The sequence below is a fragment of the Tiliqua scincoides genome, chromosome 1, assembly GCF_035046505.1.
Source record: "Tiliqua scincoides isolate rTilSci1 chromosome 1, rTilSci1.hap2, whole genome shotgun sequence".
In the NCBI taxonomy this organism is placed as follows: Eukaryota; Metazoa; Chordata; class Lepidosauria; order Squamata; family Scincidae; genus Tiliqua; species Tiliqua scincoides.
In genome coordinates, this window is record NC_089821.1 from 106,828,436 (window position 1) to 106,852,756 (window position 24,321).

Genomic DNA, 24,321 nt, shown 5'->3' on the forward strand with positions numbered 1-24,321 from the left:
AATATTGGGAATAATGCCCTAACCATAAAACCAGCTCAGCAACAGAAAAAGTTGTTTTGGAGAAGTTTTTTAAGTTGCCCTCCTTGAAGATCTATAAAGGAAACATGGTGGAGACATTTTTTATTGACACTTTAAATCAGGGGTGGGCAAACCCTGGCCCAGAGCCCATTTATGGCCCTTGGGGTCCCTGAGTCAGGCCCTCAGGGAGCCCCCAGTTTCCAATGAGCCTCTGGTTCGTTGGAGATTTTTGGAGCCCGCACTGGCCTGTGACTTCTAGTCATGACCACCAGACTCAGCTGCGGGCTGCGTTAGAGCAAGGCCTTTTATAGTTTCCATGTGTTTTATGCTTTTCCCTGGGCATTGTTTTAACCCAGCTCCCCCATTGCCTCTGAACAACTTATGTCTCCATGTGTTTCTGGTTTGGTCTGTGTGATATCACTGTGCAAGAGGTGTGTGGCAAACAGTTCATAGTTCTCTGCGCTTGTACATGACTGTATTACATTTCTCATGAGTATTATAAATAGGCTCAGTAAAATTCATTCATTCATTCATATAAGCTCCATCTCTTATAGTCACTCATTTATATAAATATATGTAAATTTATTCAAATTTGAAATGTAAATTAATTCTTTTTTCCCAGCCCCCAAAACAGTGTCAGAGAGATGATGTGGCCCTCCTGCCAAAACGTTTGCCCACTCCTGCTTTAAATGCAGGCAGTTCTGTCTTTGGGCAGAGGGTTGCGCTAGGTGTTATACGCATTCTTTCAGCATGATTCTGGAAGTCCTTAAGCAGGTACTACAAATTTGCAAAACAAAAAACAGCCTTTATGAAAACAACCATATTTGGCTCACTGGGCCATGATGCACCCTTTTGTGTAGAAACAGATCTTCAAAGTTGATGAACTGAATAGAAACAAAAGTTGGGACACATAACAAAGCGTCTCTTTAGGCATAAGTCGATTAATGCATTTTCCAGAAGATGAATTACTACTCTTAAAAATGACTGTGCTTATGATAGGCAACATCATTCCGTACATGACCCTAACATCATAGAGCACCACGGCAACATCGTGTATCATGACATGGCACAGTGCCGTCCCCTGAACCCTAAGCACTTATATAGTGGTGCAGCAAAGATCAGCCTTAAAGACTTTGAAACATCTTCTGGTCATTTCTTAGGCAATGGGAAATCCTGAAACTACAACAGCTCCTCTTGAAACAAAATTTCTGGTCTTAGAATTCTATCCCCCTCAGCCACCGAAACCTGCTGGTTTAAAAGTGTCAGAAACATCTATTTCTAGTTACCTAAGCAATTCCTCATTATGCATAAATTCCAGCTCACGATATTTGAAACAAAGAGAGCAGCAAGCAAAGCATCATAAAAAAATAGTGCCCATTTTAATTACATTGGGGCCTAATTCTGCCGCTCGCAGCCAGTGCTGCAGCAGATCTGAGATGCTTGCCTGGATCTTGCTGACGATCTTCGTCGTGAAAGCCCACAACTTCTCATCTCTATTGATGTTTGACCCCATTTGTTTATTATTTTTAATGAACACCTCTTCCCTAAAACCATTTTTTTTAAAACAAAAAACCTCCAAAACAATAATAAAACCCCGGCTCTGTAGCAACCTTCTCTGTACTGCTGCTTGCTTGGCAGCCGTCTTCCTTGACCCGAGACAGGGGCCATTGTTAAGGCTATAACACATTTACATATTTTGCAATAAAACATCAGTTATTTGCATTACTGTGTCAAGTTTTATTTGATTCTTTCACCTAAAAATGACTCATTTTCCTTTCTTGTGTTTTTTTTTAAAAACCAAACTACTCTAAGCTTGTTTGAGAATAATCAAAAATTGCCCATTTAGCTAGAAGTCATTTTCTTTTCAAAAGGCAAATGTTATTTAATCTTTCAGCTGTTCATTGTGCCATCATAAATACTTTCTTTTCAGCACAGTTGTGGGGACTGAAATGAGCCCACTAATTGCCTCCCATTTCGACTGACATGTGGTGGTTTAGTGGAAAGGGAACACAGCAGGCAGAAGGAAATGGGAGTCTGAGAAAATGAGAGCTAATTATTTTCACTGCCTCATGTCAGGCTCTGTGTCAGCCTTGTTTTTACAAACTGGAAGGTTTCGCACTAAATAAAACAAACTGGCGTCATGTTTTTATATACTGGCAGTGTCATGGAAGCAGCTGCACATCTCAAAGACAATATAATGCCTGCGTTCGCATGGACACCATCTGACAGCCACTGTGAGCCACGACTAATGAGGATATCACAGTGGTGCCAAGTGAAAGGTGCTGAATTATGTATGATTCTTCATCAGTGCAGCAATAGCCCTGTACATCATTATGAGACATTGTTTTGCTGAAAGAGATTAAAACATTCTGAGTTCCAGACCCTGCAACCTAAACACGCTACAAGAGGTTATTAATGGAATTTTGCGGGAGAGTTTCTTGCAGATTTCTTTTTAGTTGCCCCCCTCCCCCCCCCCCAAAAAAGAGGAAAAAAATCTCGTGGGACAAAGCAGTGGTGGGTCATGACACTATATATAAAGAAGAGAATCAAATTAACCACACTTGTGTTATCTCCCTTTAAATCTGGCATAATAAAAATGTAGTGTAGCGGAGTTAGCCTTAATGATAAATAACCCAGGTGCTAACACTATAGATGTTCCAACTCTTATTGCCTGTCTAACAGCAGGTTTCAGCAGCTGAAATAGATAATAGCCAAGAATGTAAAGAAGCTACTGGGGTCCTCGATTATCAACATGCTACTACTTTTACAAGCAGCATGATCAGGCTTTTTTCATGTTTGTTTTATCTTACATTTTTCAATTCCCAGTTGCCCGCTAAAATAGCACTTCCATTTTCCCCTCATTTCATTTGTTTTTAAATTTTAGTTTACTGCAACCTAACTCCTGAATTAAAACAAAACAAACCATCAAGAGCATAAACTATAAAATAAATTATAAATATAGACCTCTTTCAAAATTCACAATCACTCCCCCCCCCAAGATATAAATCTTCTGTCACATAACATGTTTTATTTGACCAAATTCTGTCCATTGTTCATTCACAGTGGAATTCAGTACCCATATCATGTAAGGAATGGGCATCATGTTGAAGAAGCAGTTTGATTTTTCCAAAGTCTTGCAAGTGCTACCACCATTGGGAATACGAAGTAGTTGGAATATTTTCCACACTCGTGCATCTCCCCAGCCATTTCAGAATCTCCAGAATCACTGGCTTTACTTGAGTGGAATTCAAGGTTCTGTTTTTCAGCTGTGAGTTCTCAGATTTGGATTTCACAACTCAACAATTCAAGTGCCTCTTTGTATTTAAAGATTATTAGACTTGTAGCCCAAGCTTGTGATCTGCTGTGCGGAGGCACTAGGTCATAGATTGCCATCTCAGAGCTGATATGGTACATCCCCAGCCATAGGGCTTTATTTGTAATAGCTCATGTAGCGTAGTGGCTAAGACAACAATCCAATACACATTCACCTGGGAGTAAGTCCCTCTGAATTCTATGACACTGACTCCTGAATAAACATGCTTAGGATTGCACTGTAAGAGATTTGTGCTGTGAATCAGTGTTGACCATTAACTCCTTGTGGGTGCAATCCTAACCTACTTTCCAGCACTGACATAAGGCAATGCAGCTCCAAGGGAAGGAAACAAACATTCCCTTACTTTGAGGAGGCCTCTGTGAGTGCCACCCACCTGCAGGGTGCAGCACATGCCCCATTGGCACCGCTGTGCCAGTGCTGGAAAGTTGGTTAGGATTTGGGCCTAAGTGGCAAGCCATTCCATCTCATCCCCATTTCCAGCAAGGGCATACTAATACTTACCTTACAGATGTGGGGTGTGTGTGGGGAGAGGAGAGAGAAAGAGAGAGAGAGAGCACTCTTCAGAAGTCCTGAAAGTGCTTCCCATGTATTCTTTCAGTAATATTTACGAGAATGGTTTAAGTCACTATTAACCATTATAATGTCCATGTGTAATATAATGTGCCTGTGTTCTCTTATGGCCCAAGGATGGTGCAAGGCAGGGTACGTGGTAGTGAGACTGCATTGGGGTCCTTGTTCCAGTTCTAAAGGACCAATAGTATAATACTGGATTCACACTGAAAGGCTCCAAGGCTGCTGTTTTAATAGTATGGGGCTATTCAAATGAAAGGTAGAGCAGATTTCTCTAGTTTTGCCTCGCTTGCCCCTGTTGTAGATTCACTTTTAGCAGCAGAAGCACAGAAAGGGAAGTTGGTATTGGAGTTTCTTAGCGGTTGGTATTGGACTATCAACTTCCAGAATAGGTTGACAAAGGGTAATTTGGAGCTGCTCCAAGTAAACAATATCCTTTCCCCCAAATTATCCAACAACTTCATTAAGATTACAAGTGATTGTTGGGATCTTCTTCTAGCAAATACATTTCAGAGGGGAATCCGTTTCCTTGATTTGCTGAACTTCCAACACAATCCTAAGCATGTTTACCGGTAAATGTGTTTAGGATGGCAGCCTCAACCACATTCTTAAAGTTTTAATGGAACTTGGGTTTGTTCTTTATATATTACAATTATATCCTGCCATTCTTCCAAGGAGGTCAGGGCAGCATAGATACGTCTTTCCTGCCTCATTTTTTTCTGCACAACAAACCTATGAGGGAGGTTAGGTTGACAGGAGGTTGAGTAGCCAGGGTCATCCAGTGAGTTTCATGGGTGAGTGGAGATTTGAATTCAGACCTCCAAACTCTAGCAGTCTTTCCATGATACCACTGGTTCTGTATGGAGGTGAGTGCTCATGATTCAGTCCACTTATATTCTACTCCAGAAGCCTGTAGAAAAGCAAGAAGCATTACTCATCTAAGAATATGCTTCAAAGATTATACAAACCAATTCTCCTATCTAGTGAGCAGTTTCGGTGGTTCCTAGGCCTATAACTGGTACTTATTCAGAGGACCTATTTGATGCATAACTATATACAGACTTCACAAGAGGCTTGATCTCACATCTTCAAACGCTCTATTAATCGTTCATTCCCTATTTTCCAAATTTTCTACCATAACCAGATAATTTTAGTTTTAAAAAAATACTTTTCTTGTTTGTAATGATTATGCAATTTTCTGTACTTTTATGCTGTACTGTGGACAGCGCCGTTACCTATACCTTGTGGAAAGACACTTTAAGCTGGGAATAGTTATACTGTTTTTACTGAAATTTTTTCAGTAAAATTTTTTGCTAAACTTCTATATTTTTCATTGCATGCTGTACGTCATCTGGTGCTATTCAGGCACTGAGGCCTAAAAGGTGGAGGCTGCAGGATGGTGATGGATGATTGTTATAAAGAGAGTGGCAAAGAAAAATTCTTCACACTTGTGCATACAAAAACCAGGGGTCATCTTATGTGAATAGGTAGCAGGTTTTAAATGAATACCCAAAGTCTAACTTTAATATATCAAAATTGTTTTTAAACTATCAAATTGGTACAAGATGGTCACTGATCAGTATAGATCAGGCAGTTTAATTTCATACTCCCTAAATATCTTGGATTGGCTTCATAAGAAGTAAGAGCAATGCTAACTAGTGCTTAAGGGCTTTCTTAGGTGGTAGACAGAGCAGGAAAGCCCTTTGGGAGTCATGAAGTGGCAACAATCTTTTTCTAGCAGCTCTCTAGCAATGTTTAATTATCCTGACTACAGTGAAACGTGTGAACACAGGTGGCTTTCATGCAAAAAGAAAGCTGGCCCTTTTTTTTTCTTTTTAGGAATGTTGTTGAAAGCGGTCAGTAATTCCTGCATTGTTTTAGAAGAGGATATGTGATCTTAAACTGTTTATTTTATGTGAACTGCATTGGGCTTAGGAAAGCAGTGCAGTTGTTAGAAATGAATTTTACAGATGAGAAAAAAAAAGCTGGGTCTTTTATTGGATTAAGGCAGCAATCCTATACACACTTTTGTAGGAGTAAGACCCATTGAACACAATGGCATTTACTTCTGAGTTGATATGCATAAAATTGTGCTGTAAATAGAATATAGTTAGGTCCCTTTGCCATTTTTTAAATGCAAAGCTATTTTATATTTTTCCCCAGAAGAAATGTTCTTTGGTGGCCCATAAACAAAGGTGGTAATGCGATGTAGAGGTTCCAGTGTAGAGTGGCACTGGAATTAGACTGGAGAATACCTGAGACCAAATGTCAGCTCATCATTGGAGCTCACGGCCCAAGCCTGAATCCAATACAAGCTCCTTGTCCTTATGTTCTGAGACACTTCCCCACTCTCAACCTTGCCCCTTCCTACCTCCTGGCTCTTGTATCCAGCTATTCTCATGCTCATGATCTTCGCTCTGCCTGGCTTCTACCACCCTCAGCCATCCCAAGGTCTCCAAAGACTCCTTGAATGACTTTGTCCTTTTATCTTGGTTACCGTTTATGCCTGGAATTGCCTCTCAGAATGCCTGCAGGTTGTTCTCTCTCTTACAACATTCATATCCTATTGGAAAACTCACCTTTTCCAGGAACCCTTTTGCAACACACGAGTCCCCGAGTCCCCGTTCCTTGTTGTATCTAAGTACCTGTCACTGAAACACTTGCATGTGTTTCCTGTATGCCCCATCCCTTCGCTCCCTCATGTCAATTTCTAGATTATAAGCTCCTTGGGGCAGAGACCATCTTTTTACTCTTTGCAAAGCACCATCTATGCTGATGGCACTACATATATAATAATAATTAATTACACAGGTCTGCAACCAAAAAGCTGTTTTCATAATTTTATCTGATTCTTATGTTTTTTGGTGTGCTGAATTCAAAAATGACCACCGTTTTTTCCTGGGATGTCAGGTTTTTTCACAATCGAAATGTGCCTTGGTCAAACAGGTAGCTGGAAATCGCTAAATTTCAAATTCATCATACTTGGGGGGGGGGGGAAACTGAACATGGAAAAACAAATTTATTTTCACTGCCAGTGCTCTGAATTACTTGGTTCTGGACTTAAAAGCAAAAAATTTTTGACGGAAGGTACATCTTTTGCATGGTACAGACACGGGAAAAAGACTTTCTGTCTTACTTTTTTCATGAGGGCAATTTGGTGTTTTGCTCTGATTTAGAGGGGTTGATGGCTCAGTTCCACATTCAATATGATTCTTCTGAATGGAGGCTTTTCATTGACTCTTCCAAAAGAAGCTTAAAAGCAGTTTTACTTCACAATGGTGGCAGTTATGCATCAATTCCTGTTGCTCATTCGGTGTACTTGAAAGAGACTTATGAGAACTTGGAGTTGGTACTCAAGAAAGTGGGTTATCAAAACCAAAACTGGTTGGTATGTGGGGATTTAAAAGTATTGTGTATGCTGCTGGGACAACAGGCTGGGTACACCAAGTACCCCTGTTTTCTATGTTTATGGGACAGTAGAGACCGACAAAATCACTGGAAGCAAAAAAATTGGCCACCAAGAAGTCTAGTTGTTGGTGAAAAGAATGTTCTCAGAGATACATTGGTACCCCCTGAGAAGGTTTTATTACCACCACTCCATATAAAATTAGGATTAATGAAGCAATTTGTTAAGGCACTTCCCAAAGATAGCGAATGCTTCAAGTACTTGGGATCCAAGTTTCCAGGTTTAACGGAGGCAAAACTGAAAGGGGGGGTTTTTGTTGGCCCGGATATTAGAAAACTCATATCCGACAAAGACTTCATCAGTTCAATGACTCCAACTCAAAAAGAAGCGTGGGTTGCCTTTACTGTGGTCATAAACAACTTTTTGGGAAACCAAAAGGACCCAAATTACAAGGAAATGGTGGAAACAATGTTGAAAGCGTTCCACAAGCTTGGTTGCTCCATGAGCTTAAAAGTCCATTTTCTCAACTCACACCTTGACTATTTTCCTGAAAATTTGGGAGCAGTGAGTGAAGAGCAGGGAGAACATTTCCATCAAGATATAAAAGAAATGGAAAGAAGGTATCAAGGGAAATGGAGTGTAACGATGATGGCTGACTACTGCTGGATGTTGTATAGGGATCTTCCAGAAGCCACCTACAAGAGGAAAAGCTCAAAAAGAAGTTTAGAGTTTAAAAAAAGACGATTTCACAAGCAATCTACTTGAGTGTGGTGTTAATTTTGTTAATGTGCAAATGAGTTAATATTTTTCATGTAAATAAAATATTTGCGTTAGATTTTTTTAAAACGATGACCACCCGTTTGTTCGAAAACCTGATGTCCCAGGACAAAACTGCTATCGTTTTTGGATTCAGCGCACCAAAAAACGTAAGAATCAGTCAACAAAACCAAAACAGCTGTCCAAAAATTTTTCATCCAAAAATCACAACCTCACAGACTTATTGTGAAAATAAAATAGGATAACACCCCCCCCACACACACACACACACACAGAGGCGTTAGTTGCACTGAGCTTCTGGGAGCATAAGAGGGATACGCTGTGATGGAGAGAGTGAGTACATAGGACATAATTTGAATGGTCATGTGGCTTTAATGCCACTTAACATGTTACTTTCCTGTTGATGCGTAAATTTCCCTAAATTTGCTTGTGAAAAAAAACACTTAATACTGTAGTTGCTTGCTTCAGAAATAACACTTGCCAGTTAGAACATACAGTGTTGGAATACTTTCTCTGATCTTTCCAGGAAACCACATTCCAAATGAGATTATAACTCATACTACGCTTCTGGTGACTTCTGCTTTTGTATAGACACTTTTCTTCAACCTGGCTCTGCTAGGTTTGCTTATTCCTTGCACATCTTTACAGTTTCTTAGGTTCCAGCCACCAAGAGGGAAGGTCCTTCTGAGGTTTCCAAATTCAAACCTCATGCCGCATGTGTATTTTGTTACTCTGAGCCAGCCTGAAACCAGCGATTTTTACATAGATTCTTTTCTCAGCAGCCACTTGCACTGCTGAAGAGGCCAGCTGTTTTTCAATTTTCAATTTTATGTTAAACTGGAAAGCAGGTTTACTCGTCATCATATTGTAGACTCCCCAAAGAAGCCTCTGGCTTGTCAGTATGTTCTCCTTTTCAAAGTGGTTTTGTGGAACCCCCTGGAAAGCAGCAAACCGCAATTTAAGAACCACCAATGTACATGTATAAGACTAAGGGCGCAATCCTAACATGCACTGGAACAGGCAAGCCAGGAGGCTTGTGCTATATCCAGCGCAGGATTGTGGCCAGCAGCGGCTTAGCCAGAGGCAAAGGGAAACTTTTCCCCTCACCCCTGGGTACAGGCTGCTGGCCACAATGGGTCTCCTTGGACTTGCACCACCTCCTGAGGTGGCACAAGTTCGAGGAGAGCAGAGCGGCTTTAAGCTGCTCTGTTCTCTCTGGGGACGGGGGTTGGGATCTGGCATAACTGCCGGGTCTCAGCCCTGCCTCTGGCTCCCCACGCCCCCGGCTCTGGGGCCACCCATCGCCCTCCCTTCCCCCGCCCAGGAACACCTCTCCTCGTCCCTGCCCCCCCACGCCTACCTTTTCCGCTTGTGTTGGCGCAGGCAGGAGGAGGAGGAGTTGGAGGAGTGTTCTCCTCCAACACAAGGAGGAGAAGCCGGCATGGAGGCTTCTGTCAGCCTCCACAGGCCAACACTTCTTGGAGCGCCAGCCTAGCTTCCCCTTGAGGAGGCAGAAACGTGCTTTACGGCACATTTGCGACCCTCCCAGGCTGGCCCAAGGGACTTGGGCTGGCCAAAGTGCAGGTTCGGATTGCGCCCTAAGGCTGCGATCCTAAGCTCACTTTCCTGGGAGTAAGTCCCATTGAACACAATAGAACTTACTTCTGAGTAGACCTGCTTAGGATTGTGCCCTAAATCAATTGAAATATGTAACATGAACAACATATTGGAATTTGTGTGTTTGCCTAGAGAGGAAATCGAGAACTGTTTCCACTTCCAATTATGGAATTTTGTGTTTTCTTTTCACTACCAGAACTGTAAATGGAAAATGTATATGGAGATGGATGGGGATGAGATTGCAATCGCTTACATAAAAGATGTGACATTCAACACTAACCTACCTGATGCTGAGATTTTAAAGATGACAAAGGTAAGGTTCCGCTTATAGGCTTGAAACTTTCATGATTGCCTAGATCTCAAACAAAGGCATTCAAATACCACAGCAGCAGACTTTTGTGCCTAGAGAAACTCATTCGGCAGGCAGCTATTAAGCCCCCACCCCACATTTTTTCCCCACATTTATATCATAATGTGCATGTTGTTTTTTTTAAACACTGCCTTTCCTATCATGCTAATACTAAAGTGATGGCAACTTTAAGATACTGCAGTTAAAGTATGTGATGTCTGGGTTCCATAATGAAGTCAGTGGTACTGCAGTCAACCCATCGACTAGCCCAAAGTAACAGAGAATGTTCATCAAGGGATATTGGAAAAATACACTATTGACAGGAATTTGTATTTGCAGGAGAAAAACAAAGCATTCATTTTGTGGGAAAGGTTTGGAAGCACTGCACTTCAGTGGTTTCAGATTCCAGAAGGTGGTGCAGGGAGACTACTCTTCAGCATCATAGCACTTGTCCTGTGGAGGCACACAGGGTTCCATCTTTCCTCCTTGTTCTTTTTAACATCTTCATGAAGTCACTAACCAAAGTCATTCAGAGATTTTCAGTGAGGTGCCATCAGTATGCTGACTCAGCTCTCCATCAAATTTGGGTAAGGAGGTGGAAAGATTGAGGGCCCAATCCTGTCCAATTTTTCAGCACTGCTGCAGCCGAACTGCAGCCCCAAGGTAAGGGAACAAATGTTCCCATACCTTAAGGAGGGCTCTGTGACTGCTGCCCCACCACAAGATGCAGTGCATGCCCCATTGGCACAGCTGCACCGGCACTGGAAAATTGGATAGGATTGAGCCCTGAATCACCTCATGGACCAGTAGTTGACTGGATGAGGGTCAGCTGAAACTTGATTTAGCTTATATTATTTGTTTCTATATATAGGTATATACAAGTATATAGAAACAAAATGTATACTATATGCATGCAATTCTTCAATAAAAATATTTTCAGGGCAGCTTCCGAGTGGAAGCAGTAAAATACAAAACAGACTTTTTTTTTAAATGCAAGAAAAAGCAGCATTGAAATTATTCAGTGAAGGGCTGAGTGAAAAACTTGTAAAGTAGGCAGTAGGGAAACCCTCCTGGGGACAACATTCCACAAACAGGTTTTGCCAACACTGCTCCTTCACATGCACATGTGTGACCTACATGTGTCATGCATACGTACACAAATACCTGAAATTGGGGAAATTAGCAAGCCAAAGGTCAAATCTAGCAGTGTGACAAGGTTTGGGATCGTTGACATGGATGAGCAGTGCAACCAATCTCAAAGTGCCTCAAAATTAGGCTGACAGTAACAACATGACAGAGCTTTTCAAAGAAGAAAAAGAGTTTATTAAAGAAATAATCTCTTGGGAAGAGAGAGACCAAAAAGGGGGGGGGGATCACCTATCCTAGTCTGCTGGTTTGCTTAAGTGTGAAGTCCTTCTTGAACAGCAAGGCAGGGCTGCAAAGTTCCCAGGTTCTTCCAAGTCAGGGGTCTCCAAACTTTTTGGCCAGAGGGCCGCATCGAATATCTGGCATGGTGTTGAGGGCCAGAAAAAAAAATTTAAATATAAAATTTATTTAAATAAATTAGAGAGAGAACTTAGATGAGTGAATAAATGAATGAATGGGATCATTTATTTAACCTCTCTGGCCTGTGAACCCCCTCCAGACGCAACCAGAGCATAGTTCCAGTCATGTTTGGCCAAGTGGGCCAGAGGTTTTCAGGGGACAAAAGGCTGGCCACAGGCCAGATAGAAGCTCGCTGCGGGCCAGATAGAAGCTCGCTGCGGGCCAGATAGAGGCTCGCTGCGAGCCACATCTGGCCCCTGGGCTGGGGTTTGGAGACCCCGTTCCAAGTGAAATGCCAGGCTGTACTTCCCCACTGCCTCTGGAGTGAACAAAACTCTCTCTTCTGTTCCTGTTCTTGTTGTTATCTGCTTCTAGAGCAGGGAAGTTATAGGACTTTTCACAAAGGAAAGAAAGGAATATCTGCAGGACAAAGGAGTTTGGAGAGCTTCTTGAGTGATGCATTTTGGGCTTCCTGGCCTTGATTGAGTTTTCTAGGTGATCAGAAAAGAGCTTGATGGCCCATCCAGGAAGTTTCTACTGAACAATAGTGTGGCAGGGTGTGTTATCTCAGGTGGAAAGACCTCTTGGCCTAGAGTCTGAAAAGGAACTACCCAGTTGGGCAATTGTAATTCAATTTAACATTCAGGCAGGACTTGTTCTTGCTAGCTATCTTTTGTCAGACCTCAAGCACCCAGATTTAATCAACCATAGAGGGGCCTTTCCTTGGGAGCCAGCTAAATCTCATCCCTTTTCACTTCAGGGAGGCCTGCCCGACTCTGAAACCAAGATGGAGTCAGTTTAAACTGGACAAGTGTTTGGGGAAAGAGGGTGTCTGTAACACAGAGTACCACTAAGAAGACCCACTCCCCAGTTATCATTTGCCTCACTTCAGACATAGGAGGCACCTGGAAGAGGTGCCTGGACGTTACCTCAGAGTATGGGATCAGCACGTGTTAGTGTAAGCAATCCTTTGCCTAGGTTCCAAGCTGGGAAGGGCTTTAAAGCATTTTGAATTGTGCCCAGAAAAAAGTAAGATAAAGATTTTTTAAGTACCTGGGTCATATGACCAGGGAGGTGCTATTCAACCAGTTTTGGATGATTCTCCCAAAGAGTCAGATGTGCAGTTTGGGAGTGGCAGGTGCTAGTAGATCCAGCACTGTCATTAGAGACCCAATTGACATCCATGGAATGAAGCAGTTTTCACAAATTAAACAGTGGTGCACAGGCCATCATCCTTCCCGGGTTGATAGCCTGATCAGAGTCATCCATGTCTTGGCAACCCTTGGCAGCCCATACCTTGGACTGGACTACTGCAATTTGTTGTACATAGGACTACCTTTGATGACTTCTCAGAAATTTCAGTTAGCACAAAATGTAGCTTCTTGATTGTAAGTGGGGCTGGCTATGGGGTACATATCTCACCAGCTACACCAGCTGCTAATTCATCTCTAGACACAATTCAAAAACGGTGGTGCTTTCTTATAAGACTTTACAGCTTGGAATCTGGGAAGCTGAAGGATTGCCTGCTCCAACATGAGATAGTTCAAACACTGATATCATCTTTAGAGACCCTTCTTCAGATGTCAAAACTTTCTTTTGGTGGTTTGAAAGGAAGAGTTTCCAAAGCAGTGTGTGATGTGGCAATGAGGAGGGGGCAGGTGAGGCAAGTTATTTATTTGAGGACAAAAGTTTAAACATTCCACTGAATTAGGAGAAACCCCTTGCAGGAAACTAGGCAACTCTTTGTTTCCAAGTCTATTTCCAGACAATATTTTCAATTATGTATTAGCCAGAAACAATTAAGCATCATCATCACAACAGCAACAAACATTTTGTGTAGTGAAAACTTGTCTTATTCCGACATCAATACTGTCCTTCCAAAGAGACCTAGAGTGTGGGTCAATAACCTGTATCAAAGATGACCCCAAATTTTTCTGTGAAAAAAGTCTGGTCACATTACCTGGTTCAGTTACTACTGATAAGCAAGTCTGAGCTTGACCCCTGTGGAGGCTACTACCTTGAAATCTGTGGCCTATCTGAACTTACTGGAGGAGAGGAATAGGATGTAAGTGAAATGGCTCACAGTGTTACATATTCCCAGTGAATTTTTTGAGCAAGGTAGAGGTTCAGGAGATTTAATATGATATACCAGGATGTGTATGCTGGCAGCCAAGTGTAAACTGCTACTGATCAACAAAAAATAGTAAGGATATTGTGGTTTTGTTACAGGTGTTTAAGTAGTGCCATTTTACATGCAAGAGTCGCAGCTCAATTTTATGCGCTGCTATGCTATAGCATGCAGCTATGCCAAAAGGGCATGTGCTGCAAACTATTTGGGGTGGTAGTGGTGATTGTACAGCCAGCAGTAAGTAAAAATATTTTTTTTACTTGACCCTGGTAGGTTGCCCAATCACCTGCGAGTCTCCTTGGACCGACACCAAACATTTTGCAGGTGTAAGGTCACAGAGAGCCAGGCAGAGTTTTGAGGCAGAGTTCTGGGGATAGAATCCTGGCACCAATTGCTGCCACTGAGATCTACTGCCTCCCTCTTGAAGCAACCTCTGCCCTCTCCAATCCTTCCCAAAACCCCTCCCTGCCCTCTCCCACAATGTGCTCCTCGCTGCTAATGTATCAAGGCTGATACAGCTAGCGGTCCGTGGCAGTGGGTCTCCAATGCTGCTGTGCTTTGCCGTGGTAGCTCAGACTGGCCTGGTGGTGGTATACTCCATATACCATTACTGGGCATTTTGTAACAGCAGGATGCTCCTCCCACTGTCACAAACAACCCGTAGGATTGGGCCATCAGTGTCTTACTTTTGATGAGTTACCACTACCAGGAGGCAAGATCTAAGCCAGGGGTGTCAAGCATAAGGCCCCTGGGGCCGGATGTGGCCCGCAGAAGCTTTTTATCTGGCCCTCAGGCTCTCAGCTGCTGAGCAGGGCTGTGGTGTTACTGCTGAAAGGGCAGCCCACATGAAAATTGGGCTCTCCCATATCTTGAAATATGATCAAGATTTGTGTGTTTTCTCTTCTGTCATTTGCAGCTAATGAATTCCTAAGTGAGAAAAAGTGCTTATTTTTTGTTATGACCTGTTTAATGACATCATTTCCTGCCTTATGACATCACTTCTGGCCCTCAGCAGGCACCATGAATGCTGTTCGGCCTTTGGTATGCAACAAGATTGACACCCCTGATCTAAGGCCTCATTTCAGGTTGAGGGGATGTTTCTCTTCCCTCAACCCAAAAGTAAAATAGATTGAAAACTCACCATGCAGGAGGTCTGGTCTAGAGGGTAGAGCCTATGTTTGCCTGAAGATAACATCCGCAGGTCGCCAGTTCGAGGCCACCGGCACCGTGCGACCTTGAAGCAGCTGACAAGGATAGAGGCCAGAATGTTGCGACCGGATCAGAAAGAAACATCTGAATGTTGTGGTTTCTTGAAGGTAGAACCTTCTTTCAAATTGTAAAAATCCCTACATGGATTTAATTAGCCTGCCTGTGTAAACCACCTTGAATAAATCTAGGGAGAAATTTGAGCACCAAGAAAGGTGGTATAGAAATACCTGTATTATTATTATTAGTATGCACAAAACAGCCTGGGAAGGGGGCATCTGAAGTACCTATATGAATTGACCATACAGTTAGACCATCTACTGAAGCTTTGCTTTGGGTGAGGTGAGCCTTACCTATTACAACACCCTGAGTATGTCTTCCCCAAACAACCTTCTCAGAGGGGCACCTGTCTGTTCTATGCTTCCAAACTTTTAGTAGTCATTAGTTTATCTGTTGGGCTTTATTTCCGGTGCTATTGATTTTTCATTACAAAATTATTTTGTCAATTGCTGTACACTGAATCATTTTTAACATTCCTTGTAAGCTACTTTGGAGTCATGTGCCTAAAGCCAATTTTTCCAGTGATGTGTTCTATAGGCAAGCTGCCGCCTTTACCCTGCCCTGATCCCAGCTCAAGAGGCGGAGGTGCAAAAATGGCAGCCTCTGATTGGCCACTGGGGCCTCCTGGGGGGAAGGGTGAGCTTCACATTGTTTGTTTGTTTTTAATTAATTTTTAATAATTTTTCCAAAAACAAAATAACAAACACACATAACACATCCAGTTCCTCTTCTACGTTAGCCTCTTAATATCATTTATCATTTATCTATCATATCATATATAATATATAATATATCATGTATATAATACATTCATCTAAATGCCCTATCTTATACTTCTGCAACTTTGTTTTCAACCAAAAATAATTTTCATTACTCAATCTATATAAGTTTCACTGTTGATCCAAGCTCTCTCAAAATCTGTCCATTTCCACCACATTCATTATTTTCTCTATTAATTCATCTTTCATTGGGATCTTCGTGTCTTTCCAATATCTAGCATATAAAATCCTCACAAAAATTAATATCATAATCCAATATCTAACATACTCAATTCTAACAACTTTTAATATCCTAATAATTACATATATCATTTCCCTATCTATAACATCCAAAATTAATATATCCTCATGACTAAATACATAAACATATACGTAAACATCCAAAACAATCACCTAAAATTAATTCTAATTCATTGAAATTATCCTCTAAAACTCTAACATCTATTAATATCAAACTAACTAAATTTTTTATAAATATTAAATATCATCTATAAAGCTTATATAAATTCTCATTGACATTTAGTAAGCTTTAATTTCTAACATACAAAATTAACACATTACTGTCTTTCTTTTTATCTATTCCCTTGTCTCCAACCTAAATATCCACAGGACTGCCAAATCTCTTCTCTTCTCTAGACTTTACCTTTCCATCTTTTTTTTTCTAATAAATTTCACATGAGTTCCTCTTAACAGATCACGGTTTAATGTACTCACTCTTCTTGCTAAATCAACATCTTGATGAGTCATCTCCTTCATTTGATCATTCCAATCTATGTCAGTTGGTGAAAGTATTTCTTCTTCCTTCACTTGATCAAACCAATCTGCATCAATTAGTTGAAGTATTTCTTCTCCTTTCTGGTCTGGTGACTTTTGAGTCTTTATCTTCCAAGCTATCTCCATTAACATTGTCTCTTCCAATTGTTTGTTTTGTCATATCTCCAGTGTTTTGGATTTATCTTCCACTTCTTTGCTCTTTTGTTTATCCTCTCCTGTTTGTTGCATATTAGACTCATTTGTCTGTTGAATTAAGATTTTGAGGCTAATTTGGATTTGTAAATATCGATTTACTTGTTGCTTTCCCATTTCCAGTACTTTTTCCATAATCCTTTGTTTTTTCTCATGTGATTCAGATATAACATCTTTAAGTTGCACACTAAGATCATTTAGTTGTGTAGTTAACGCATCCAAACTAGCTTGAACCCGCAGATATTGATTTGTTTGTTGCGGTCCCATCGCCACTAATTTCTCTATATTGTCTTGTATTATCTGCTTCCATTCTTTCCCTTTCGGTTCCTCTTGTGTTAGTTTTCCCAAGCTGGACTCCAGGGCAGAAGAGCTCCTAACTTTCTCTCCTTTTCCTGTCATCCTTTTTCTTCCTTCTTATATCTTCTTTCTTCTTACTTCACTTGTCAAATCCTGTTCTTGTCCTTGTAGTATCTTTTTTAGTCCACTAGATGTCCCTGATGTTCTTATTTCTGTTGTTTATATCTCATTTCCGTTATTTATATTTGTTTCTATGTCAACCGTATTCTTTTCTAAGTGATAATCAAAGGAATGTAAATAATCAACCACTTTTGCAACAACAACAAAAAAATGCAGGTCTCCAGCTGCTCTCCATGGGCATTCCACAAGCTCTCCACAGGAAAACAAAACTGAACACTCCACAACAATAATTGTATTCCAAAATGGTTAATTTGTAATCCAACAAATTTTAGATTTATAAAGTTAGTTATGCACTCATATTTCCATAACAAGCTCAGCAGATCTCCTCCAAAGCTTCTTCTCACATAAACAAACAAATAAGCAGAGAAAGGCTCCCCCTCCTTCCTCTTCTCCCAGGAGGGGGAAAGCCTGCCCCTCCTTCTCCTTCTCTCTGGCAAAAGCTTAATCAGGCAGTCAATTAGTCAATTAATGCCAGACACACACAACACTCACTTGCTTCTTTCAACTTCTTTCCCTGCTTGGAGCCTTTGGCTTAATTTCAACATTGAATCCTCACCATCACCTACATCGATGGCTGGGTTCCCTTGGAGAAAAAACAGTCCCTGTTTGGACCCTTCTTCACCGAAACCATACACCATCTGTGGGATCAAGGCCTATCCTTACCACTGATCCTCGGATCTCATCAGGACCGCGATTCTGGGAAGAAATAGCGTGCTTTCCAAGAGCTTCCCAGGAGCTCAGAAAAGCACAGCTACTCAGCCACCTCAGGTCCCACCCCACCCCTGAGCTTCACATTGTTGCTGGAGCTTGCTCTGTGGCCCCCCTCTCAAGTTTTGCTCCTCCACCTTGGCGAAAATGACCTCTGCCAGAGGACTTTTTTGTCCTTGAGGCAGCAAGTTCGCAGGGATGTTAACATCATCGGTGATGGATTCCGGGGATTTGTATCCTGTGGTCAAGCCTGCTGCACCATAAGATGTGGAGAGGGGGTTGTTGCCCTCGCGAAGTTGATTTGGCCAGGTATAAGTTCTTTTCTGAGGGGGTGGTTTTTAGGCAGGGTGGGGCGCTTGTTACCAATCCTAGGATTGGGTTTGACTTGCCAGCCCTGTTGTGCATCTTTCTATTGAGGGGGACAACATTTTCCTGGATATACTGCAGCAGGTCTTGTTCAGCTTTTTATTTTGTGGAAAGGTGGGGGTCAAGTGCTAGGCTGATCTTCCCATGTGGCAGGTATCATGCAGGATGGGCTGGTAGATTGATCTTAATGATGTCCACGAGAAGGTGAGTGAAGTCAAGAGAAATGCCAGGACCACTCATACACGATTCCCACCAGGTCAGTGAGGCTGGCTGGCAGTTCCCTTGGCTGGATAAGCTAAATGTTCTTAGAGTTTACCTGAGGGGCATTGATCTTATCCTGCCACCTTGACCCTTTAGGGTTGATGATGATAAGCCACTTGGGCTCAGCCCCAGTTTGGCTTGGAGTCAGATGGGTATGCCCTCTTTACATGGGGATAACTGTTGGCTTTTCCCCAGCCTTAGTGCCTGCATGAGGGGTAGTTTAGTTTAATACCTGCTGCAGTTTGATTGTGATATCGTAATAAAGTGGCCCTAACGTCCAAGCCTGTGACTAGCATGCTTATCGGTGGGAGGTGCACAGGTAAATAAATTTCTTAAATATTGTACACACAACTGCAAACCACTGATAAATATAACACATCACATCTTTACTGCAAATACTTCTTTAGTTACTCCTCTCTACCACTGGGCTCTGTTCCGTTCCCTTCTGCCAGATTTCCATAAAAGGTGTGCAACACAGAAACAGAAGTCAGGCTTCTGAGTAAAAAGGAAGACAGCACTGCAAGTAAGGAAGGGAATAGCAGCTCGGGAACTTCTCTTTGCTCAGGACAGGCTTGGATTGCTGTCAGTTGGGGCAACTGTGAAGGCAACATCATGCCAGGCAGTTTGTCACAATGGCACAATTCACATTATGCCATGCAGCTTCCCTATGCCATGACATGCCACCCAAAATCTCTTTGCACTGCAGGTAGCACTGTTGTAGTGTTGGGACTACAAGAGTGCTCAGGAGTTGGGACAGTGGGGGGTTTCCTCATTCTGCCAGAGTACTGCTCTTCCCATGGCCTACTGATACATAGGTGCTGTCCTAAGCACAGCTTGGTTAATAGAAACTTTCTGCCTGAATTTTATCCACAGTGATGCTGTGATATTTATTTTATATAAAAGGTAAGATTCCCTTAAGCAACATGCCTATGCAAACTAGCTTTAAGCAGCAGTGAACATTCAATGCAAAGAAGTGAACTAGTTGCATAGAAAGCAATAAAGCCTTGGCCATAATTATAGTAGCTAAAAGAAAAGTAAGGAGAAACCTCAGTTGAAGGAGTGGACTAAGAAAATCTGAAATACAATGTTAATAAGGGCGCAATCCAGAGTTGCCCTTGGACTGGCCCTGGAGGGTTGCAAAAGTGAGCTCGGCCATGTTCCAGGGCAGGGGGAGGGCGGTCCCTGGGTGGGCAGGCGGGGAGCAGGAGGAGGACATGGTTTTTATGCCAGATCCTAGCCCCTGAGTAGCACGGAGCAAATTCAAGCCACTCTGCTCTCCTCAGACTTATGCCACCTTTGGTGGTGGCGCAAGTCAGAGGAGACCCATTGGGGCTGCTGTGGCTTACCCAGGTGTAAGGGGAAGAGTGTCCCCTTACCTCCGACTGAGCCACTTTGGGGCCCTATTTTGCACTGGATACAGCGTAGGCCTCCTGGCTTGCCTGTTCCAGCGCAAGTAGGATTGCACTGTAAGTAAGATTACAGTGTGGGATGGAAGAGTAAAAACAGCTACAACATTATTAGAGAACTAGCAACCTTTCATTGCATATGGGAATCAAATCAAGCAGTGCCACAGCCACACAGTGGATCCGCATTTTACAATAGGTTTATAATGGTCTCAAATTTGCCACCAATAGGATCTCATTGGTCAATCAGCACTGCGGATGCAAGCATTTGGTAGCATCTCAGCAAACAGCAGTGTTTTTGACATTGTGGCTGTATGTAAGGAGGGGAGGATAAAGCCTTATAATTTATGTTGTATATTTACTACATTGTGTAAACCAATAACCATGGCCTCTAAAGAGTGCAGTAGGCACAATTTTAAAAGCTTTTTAGAGAGGGAAATAAAAACTTCAACTTAAAGAGGTCTTGAAATGAATTACCCAAGAACAATGTGTTATTCGGTTCACATTACAATATTTTCACTGTACGTAGTATCTCTGGAATGGATTACCATTATAAAAAGGGATCCACTATATTGGGTGCTAGAATAATGAAATATGTACAAGTCAAACATGATGCTGTAGACAATTTTTTTATACTTACAAGTCTTTGGGGAGGGGTTCTTTTTGAAGAATAAAAACTAATAAAGCCCCAGAGTGGGAATGTAGAAGTTCTCATCTGTTTGTCACTACAGCTCCCGCTCAGTAACAACAAATTATTAAAATATATGTGTCCGTTATGTTCCTTTCTTGCAGCCGCCATTTGTAATGGAGAAATGGATTGTGGGAATAGAAAAAGAGCAGATTGTGGAATGTATAATAACTTATGAGGTAAGTGCTGAAAAGGGGGGAAAAAAGAAACAATCCACCCCTCCTGTCAGTACAATCTCATAATGAGAAACTGATAATTCTTAACTTTGTTACCCACTGTAGGAAAGGCCAAATGCTGTAATTAATTTTAAACTACAAACTTCTCATATAAATTTGAATGCTGTCTTCAGAAACCATGTCCAGACTCCTAGCTGAGAAAGCTCTCACCCTTAAATAAAAATTTTTTTAAACTTTTTCTTTGAGTAATGGTTGGTGTAGGTGGTGGTAGTTGAAGAGACCCTCTTTCTTACCTTTTTGCAGAAACGTTAATTAGCAGAGCAGAGTGGAGGAACAACAGGAGAAGGGAAAGGGTGAGAAGGAAAACATAAAATAAGATCTAGAAGCAATTTAGCTATGTATAATAGGATGGAAATTAGCCTTTGTATGAGCAGGTTTTTGGATAGTTACAAAAAAGTGTTTCATAAAGACCAATAGGATATTTCACACTGAGGCTAATAATTGAAAATTCAGTTCTGTCCTGTGGCATGGATTCAAGCCGTGAGAGAGCGATATAGGAAAATTCTGGACCTTGCTTGCTTGCCTCAGAAGTGAAGAACAGTGGCTTTCTATTAACAGGAAGAATAACCCTAGGTTCCTTTCAGACTGTAGCTCCTCATAGGAATCAGAGTCTGACAGCAGGACTAAAGAGCTGGCCACTGTAGGCAAGCTAGCACAACGGAACCCCTGCAACAATACATGCTTAGTGCCTACCTCTCCCAGCAGAAAAGATTATTTACTTGAAGCACCACATGATCTCATAATTACTAAACTATTCTGTTAAAAGCCAGCCATTAAAATCTTGCCCTTGTTCAGTACACTATTGCAGGGGGTGGGGGAGGGGAAAGAGACATAATTTGCCATCACTTAGTTGTACAACTCAGAAATATGAGATCAGGCTGGAGGAGAGTATCAAAGAACTCAGCATATGAATTTCTGGTACCATCAATTTCACAATTGTAAGTTCAACATCTGGGGAAATTGTTGCCCACTTGTTATGGAGTTTTTCTTTTTCCTTCTGAACCATTGATTAGTTCTATTCCTTTTTTTTTAACAGACCGAGGTCAAAACTCCAAAATTCACCAGACATATCCAGCCAGTGCAGTGGAGTAATGTGAAACTTCAGGATGAGGTGAAGTCAATACTGCTTAAAATACAGACATCGCTCCCGAACTCAGAAGGCAAACCTCGGAGCAGATCCAATTCTAGTAAGTCTACAAGTGCAAAGCTTTGAAGTCAGAAGGACACAAGCAAACTGCATTAATACCATCTGTTTCAGAAATTTACCCACTCCCTTATGCTTGTCCTGTTGACTCAGCAAATACTGCAGGCCAGTGGTTCTCAAACGTTTAGCACCAGGACCCACTTTTTAGAATGAGAATCTGTCAGGACCCAGCAGAAGTGACATCATCACTGGAAGTGACATAATCAAGCAGGAAAATTTTTTAACAATCCTGGGCTGCAATCCTACCCACACTTACCTAGGAGGAAGTTCCATTTACTATCATTGTTAAAAACATATACATAGTAGCCTTAGGGTGCAATCCTAACTCCTTATGTCAGTGCTTTGCAGCACTGACTTAAGGGCAATGCAGCTCTGAGGGAAGGGAACAAACATTCCCTTACTTTGAGGAGGCCTCAGTGAGTGACACCCAACTGCAAGATGCGGCACATGTCCCATTGGTACCGCTATGCCAGTGCTGGAAAGCACTGACATAAGGGGTTAGGAAATGTAACATTTCCCCAAATGCAGTCACATATCATGGTAGCATCAAGTCTACTATATTGAAAATAAAATATTAAAATGAATGGGGATGCACCTGAAAATGGCTCGTGACCCACCTGATGGGTCCCAGCCCACAGTTTGAGAAACACTGCTGTAGGTGTCTCCCTCAAATATCATTCACCCACTGGACAACAGACAGTGGGATAGAATAGCTCACATTTGCACTTAAAAGAAAAAAGTTCCCATGTTTGTGGGTAAGCAAGCAGCCCCTGCCCTGTGCCTCCTGAGTCTGAGGGAGTGTTCCTAACTCATCTACCCAACATCATCAAAAATATGATGGAGTTTCTGTGGTCTAGTTAGACTGTTTCATAGATTTACACCACAATCGTATGCAAGCTTACTTCACTATAAGCCCCATACTTTTCAGTGTGGGTAGAATTGCAGCCTCACTACCTAAGAGTTGCCTGGAATACTATAGGACAGTAAAATGGGCCATTGTCATATGACCACAAGTCACCAAATTACAGATGTTTCTGAATTTTTCTTTTACTCCCTTTATCAGTGGAATCTGTCCTTCTGATCAGTGTTGTCCTGCATGATGGACAGAACTGCATATGGCTGCATTTTTCCCAACAATTCTGAGAATGTGTGAAGAAAGACATTCAGAATGCAAGCATGGTATTTCAGAAAGAGATTTCTATGGAGAACTCGTGCAAGGAAAGCGCCCTACAGGTAGACCACAGCTGCGATACAAGGACATCTGCAAGAGGGATCTGAAGGCCTTAGGAGTGGACCTCAACAAGTGGGAAACCCTGGCCTCTGAGCTTGGAGGCAGGCTTGGAGGCAGGCTGTGTAGCATGGCCTTTCCCAGTTTGAAGAGACACTTGGCCAACAGTCTGAGGCTAAGAGGCAAAGAAGGAAGGCCCATAGCCAGGGAGACAGACCAGGGACAGACTGCACTTGCTCCCAGTGTGGAAGGGATTGTCACTCCCAAATTGGCCTTTTCAGCCACACTAGACACTGTTCCAGAACCACCTTTCAGAGCGCGATACCATAGTCTTTCGAGACTGAAGGTTGCCAACTAACTAATATTTCAGAAAGATTCAAGTAGCTGACCATTCGGGGTTGTTAATCAGAAATATTCTCACAACAAAAATCAAGAAATTTAGAGAATGTCAATGGATGGAGGGAAAAATGCAGCCATATGCAGTTCCGTCCATCACGCAGGATGACACTGATCAGAGGGATAGATTCCATTGATAAAGGGAATGAAAGAAAAATTCAGGATCATCTGTAATTTGGTCACTTGTAGTCATATGAAAATGGCCCATTTTGCTGCCCTATAGTATCCGAGGCAGCTCTTAGGTAGTGAGGCTGTAATCCTATCCATACTGAAAAGTTTGGGACTTATAGTGAAGCTTGCTTTCGATTGTGGTGTAAATCTATGACAATCTAACTAGATCACAGAAACGTCGTCATATTTGTATGGTATAGTTAAATCTAGACAATTAAAACAAAATGCACCAGGGACACCAAAACAGTGTGAGTAAAGGAACAGAGTGGATTACTTTAAATGGCATTTTTAAGGATGATACATTCCCCCCCCCCCCAGATGATTGCTGGTAGGTTAAAAAATAGTACTTGAATATCACAGCATATAAAGTTTTCTTCCAACCAAAGAGAAAAATATCAGTGAAGAAAGACTTTTTCATTTTTCAGTAT

General features: G+C 41.9%; 1 protein-coding gene across 1 annotated transcript in view; it reads left to right on the forward strand.

Moving 5' to 3' along the window:
- MAP3K20 (mitogen-activated protein kinase kinase kinase 20) overlaps positions 1–24,321 on the forward strand; it is a 129,109-nt gene that overhangs the window by 102,624 nt on the left and 2,164 nt on the right. The window contains exons 17-19 of the mRNA XM_066612242.1: positions 9,919–10,035; positions 20,763–20,837; positions 21,931–22,081. Of these exons, the coding sequence (XP_066468339.1) occupies positions 9,919–10,035; positions 20,763–20,837; positions 21,931–22,081 (343 nt within the window). The remainder of the gene's footprint in view (positions 1–9,918; positions 10,036–20,762; positions 20,838–21,930; positions 22,082–24,321) is intronic.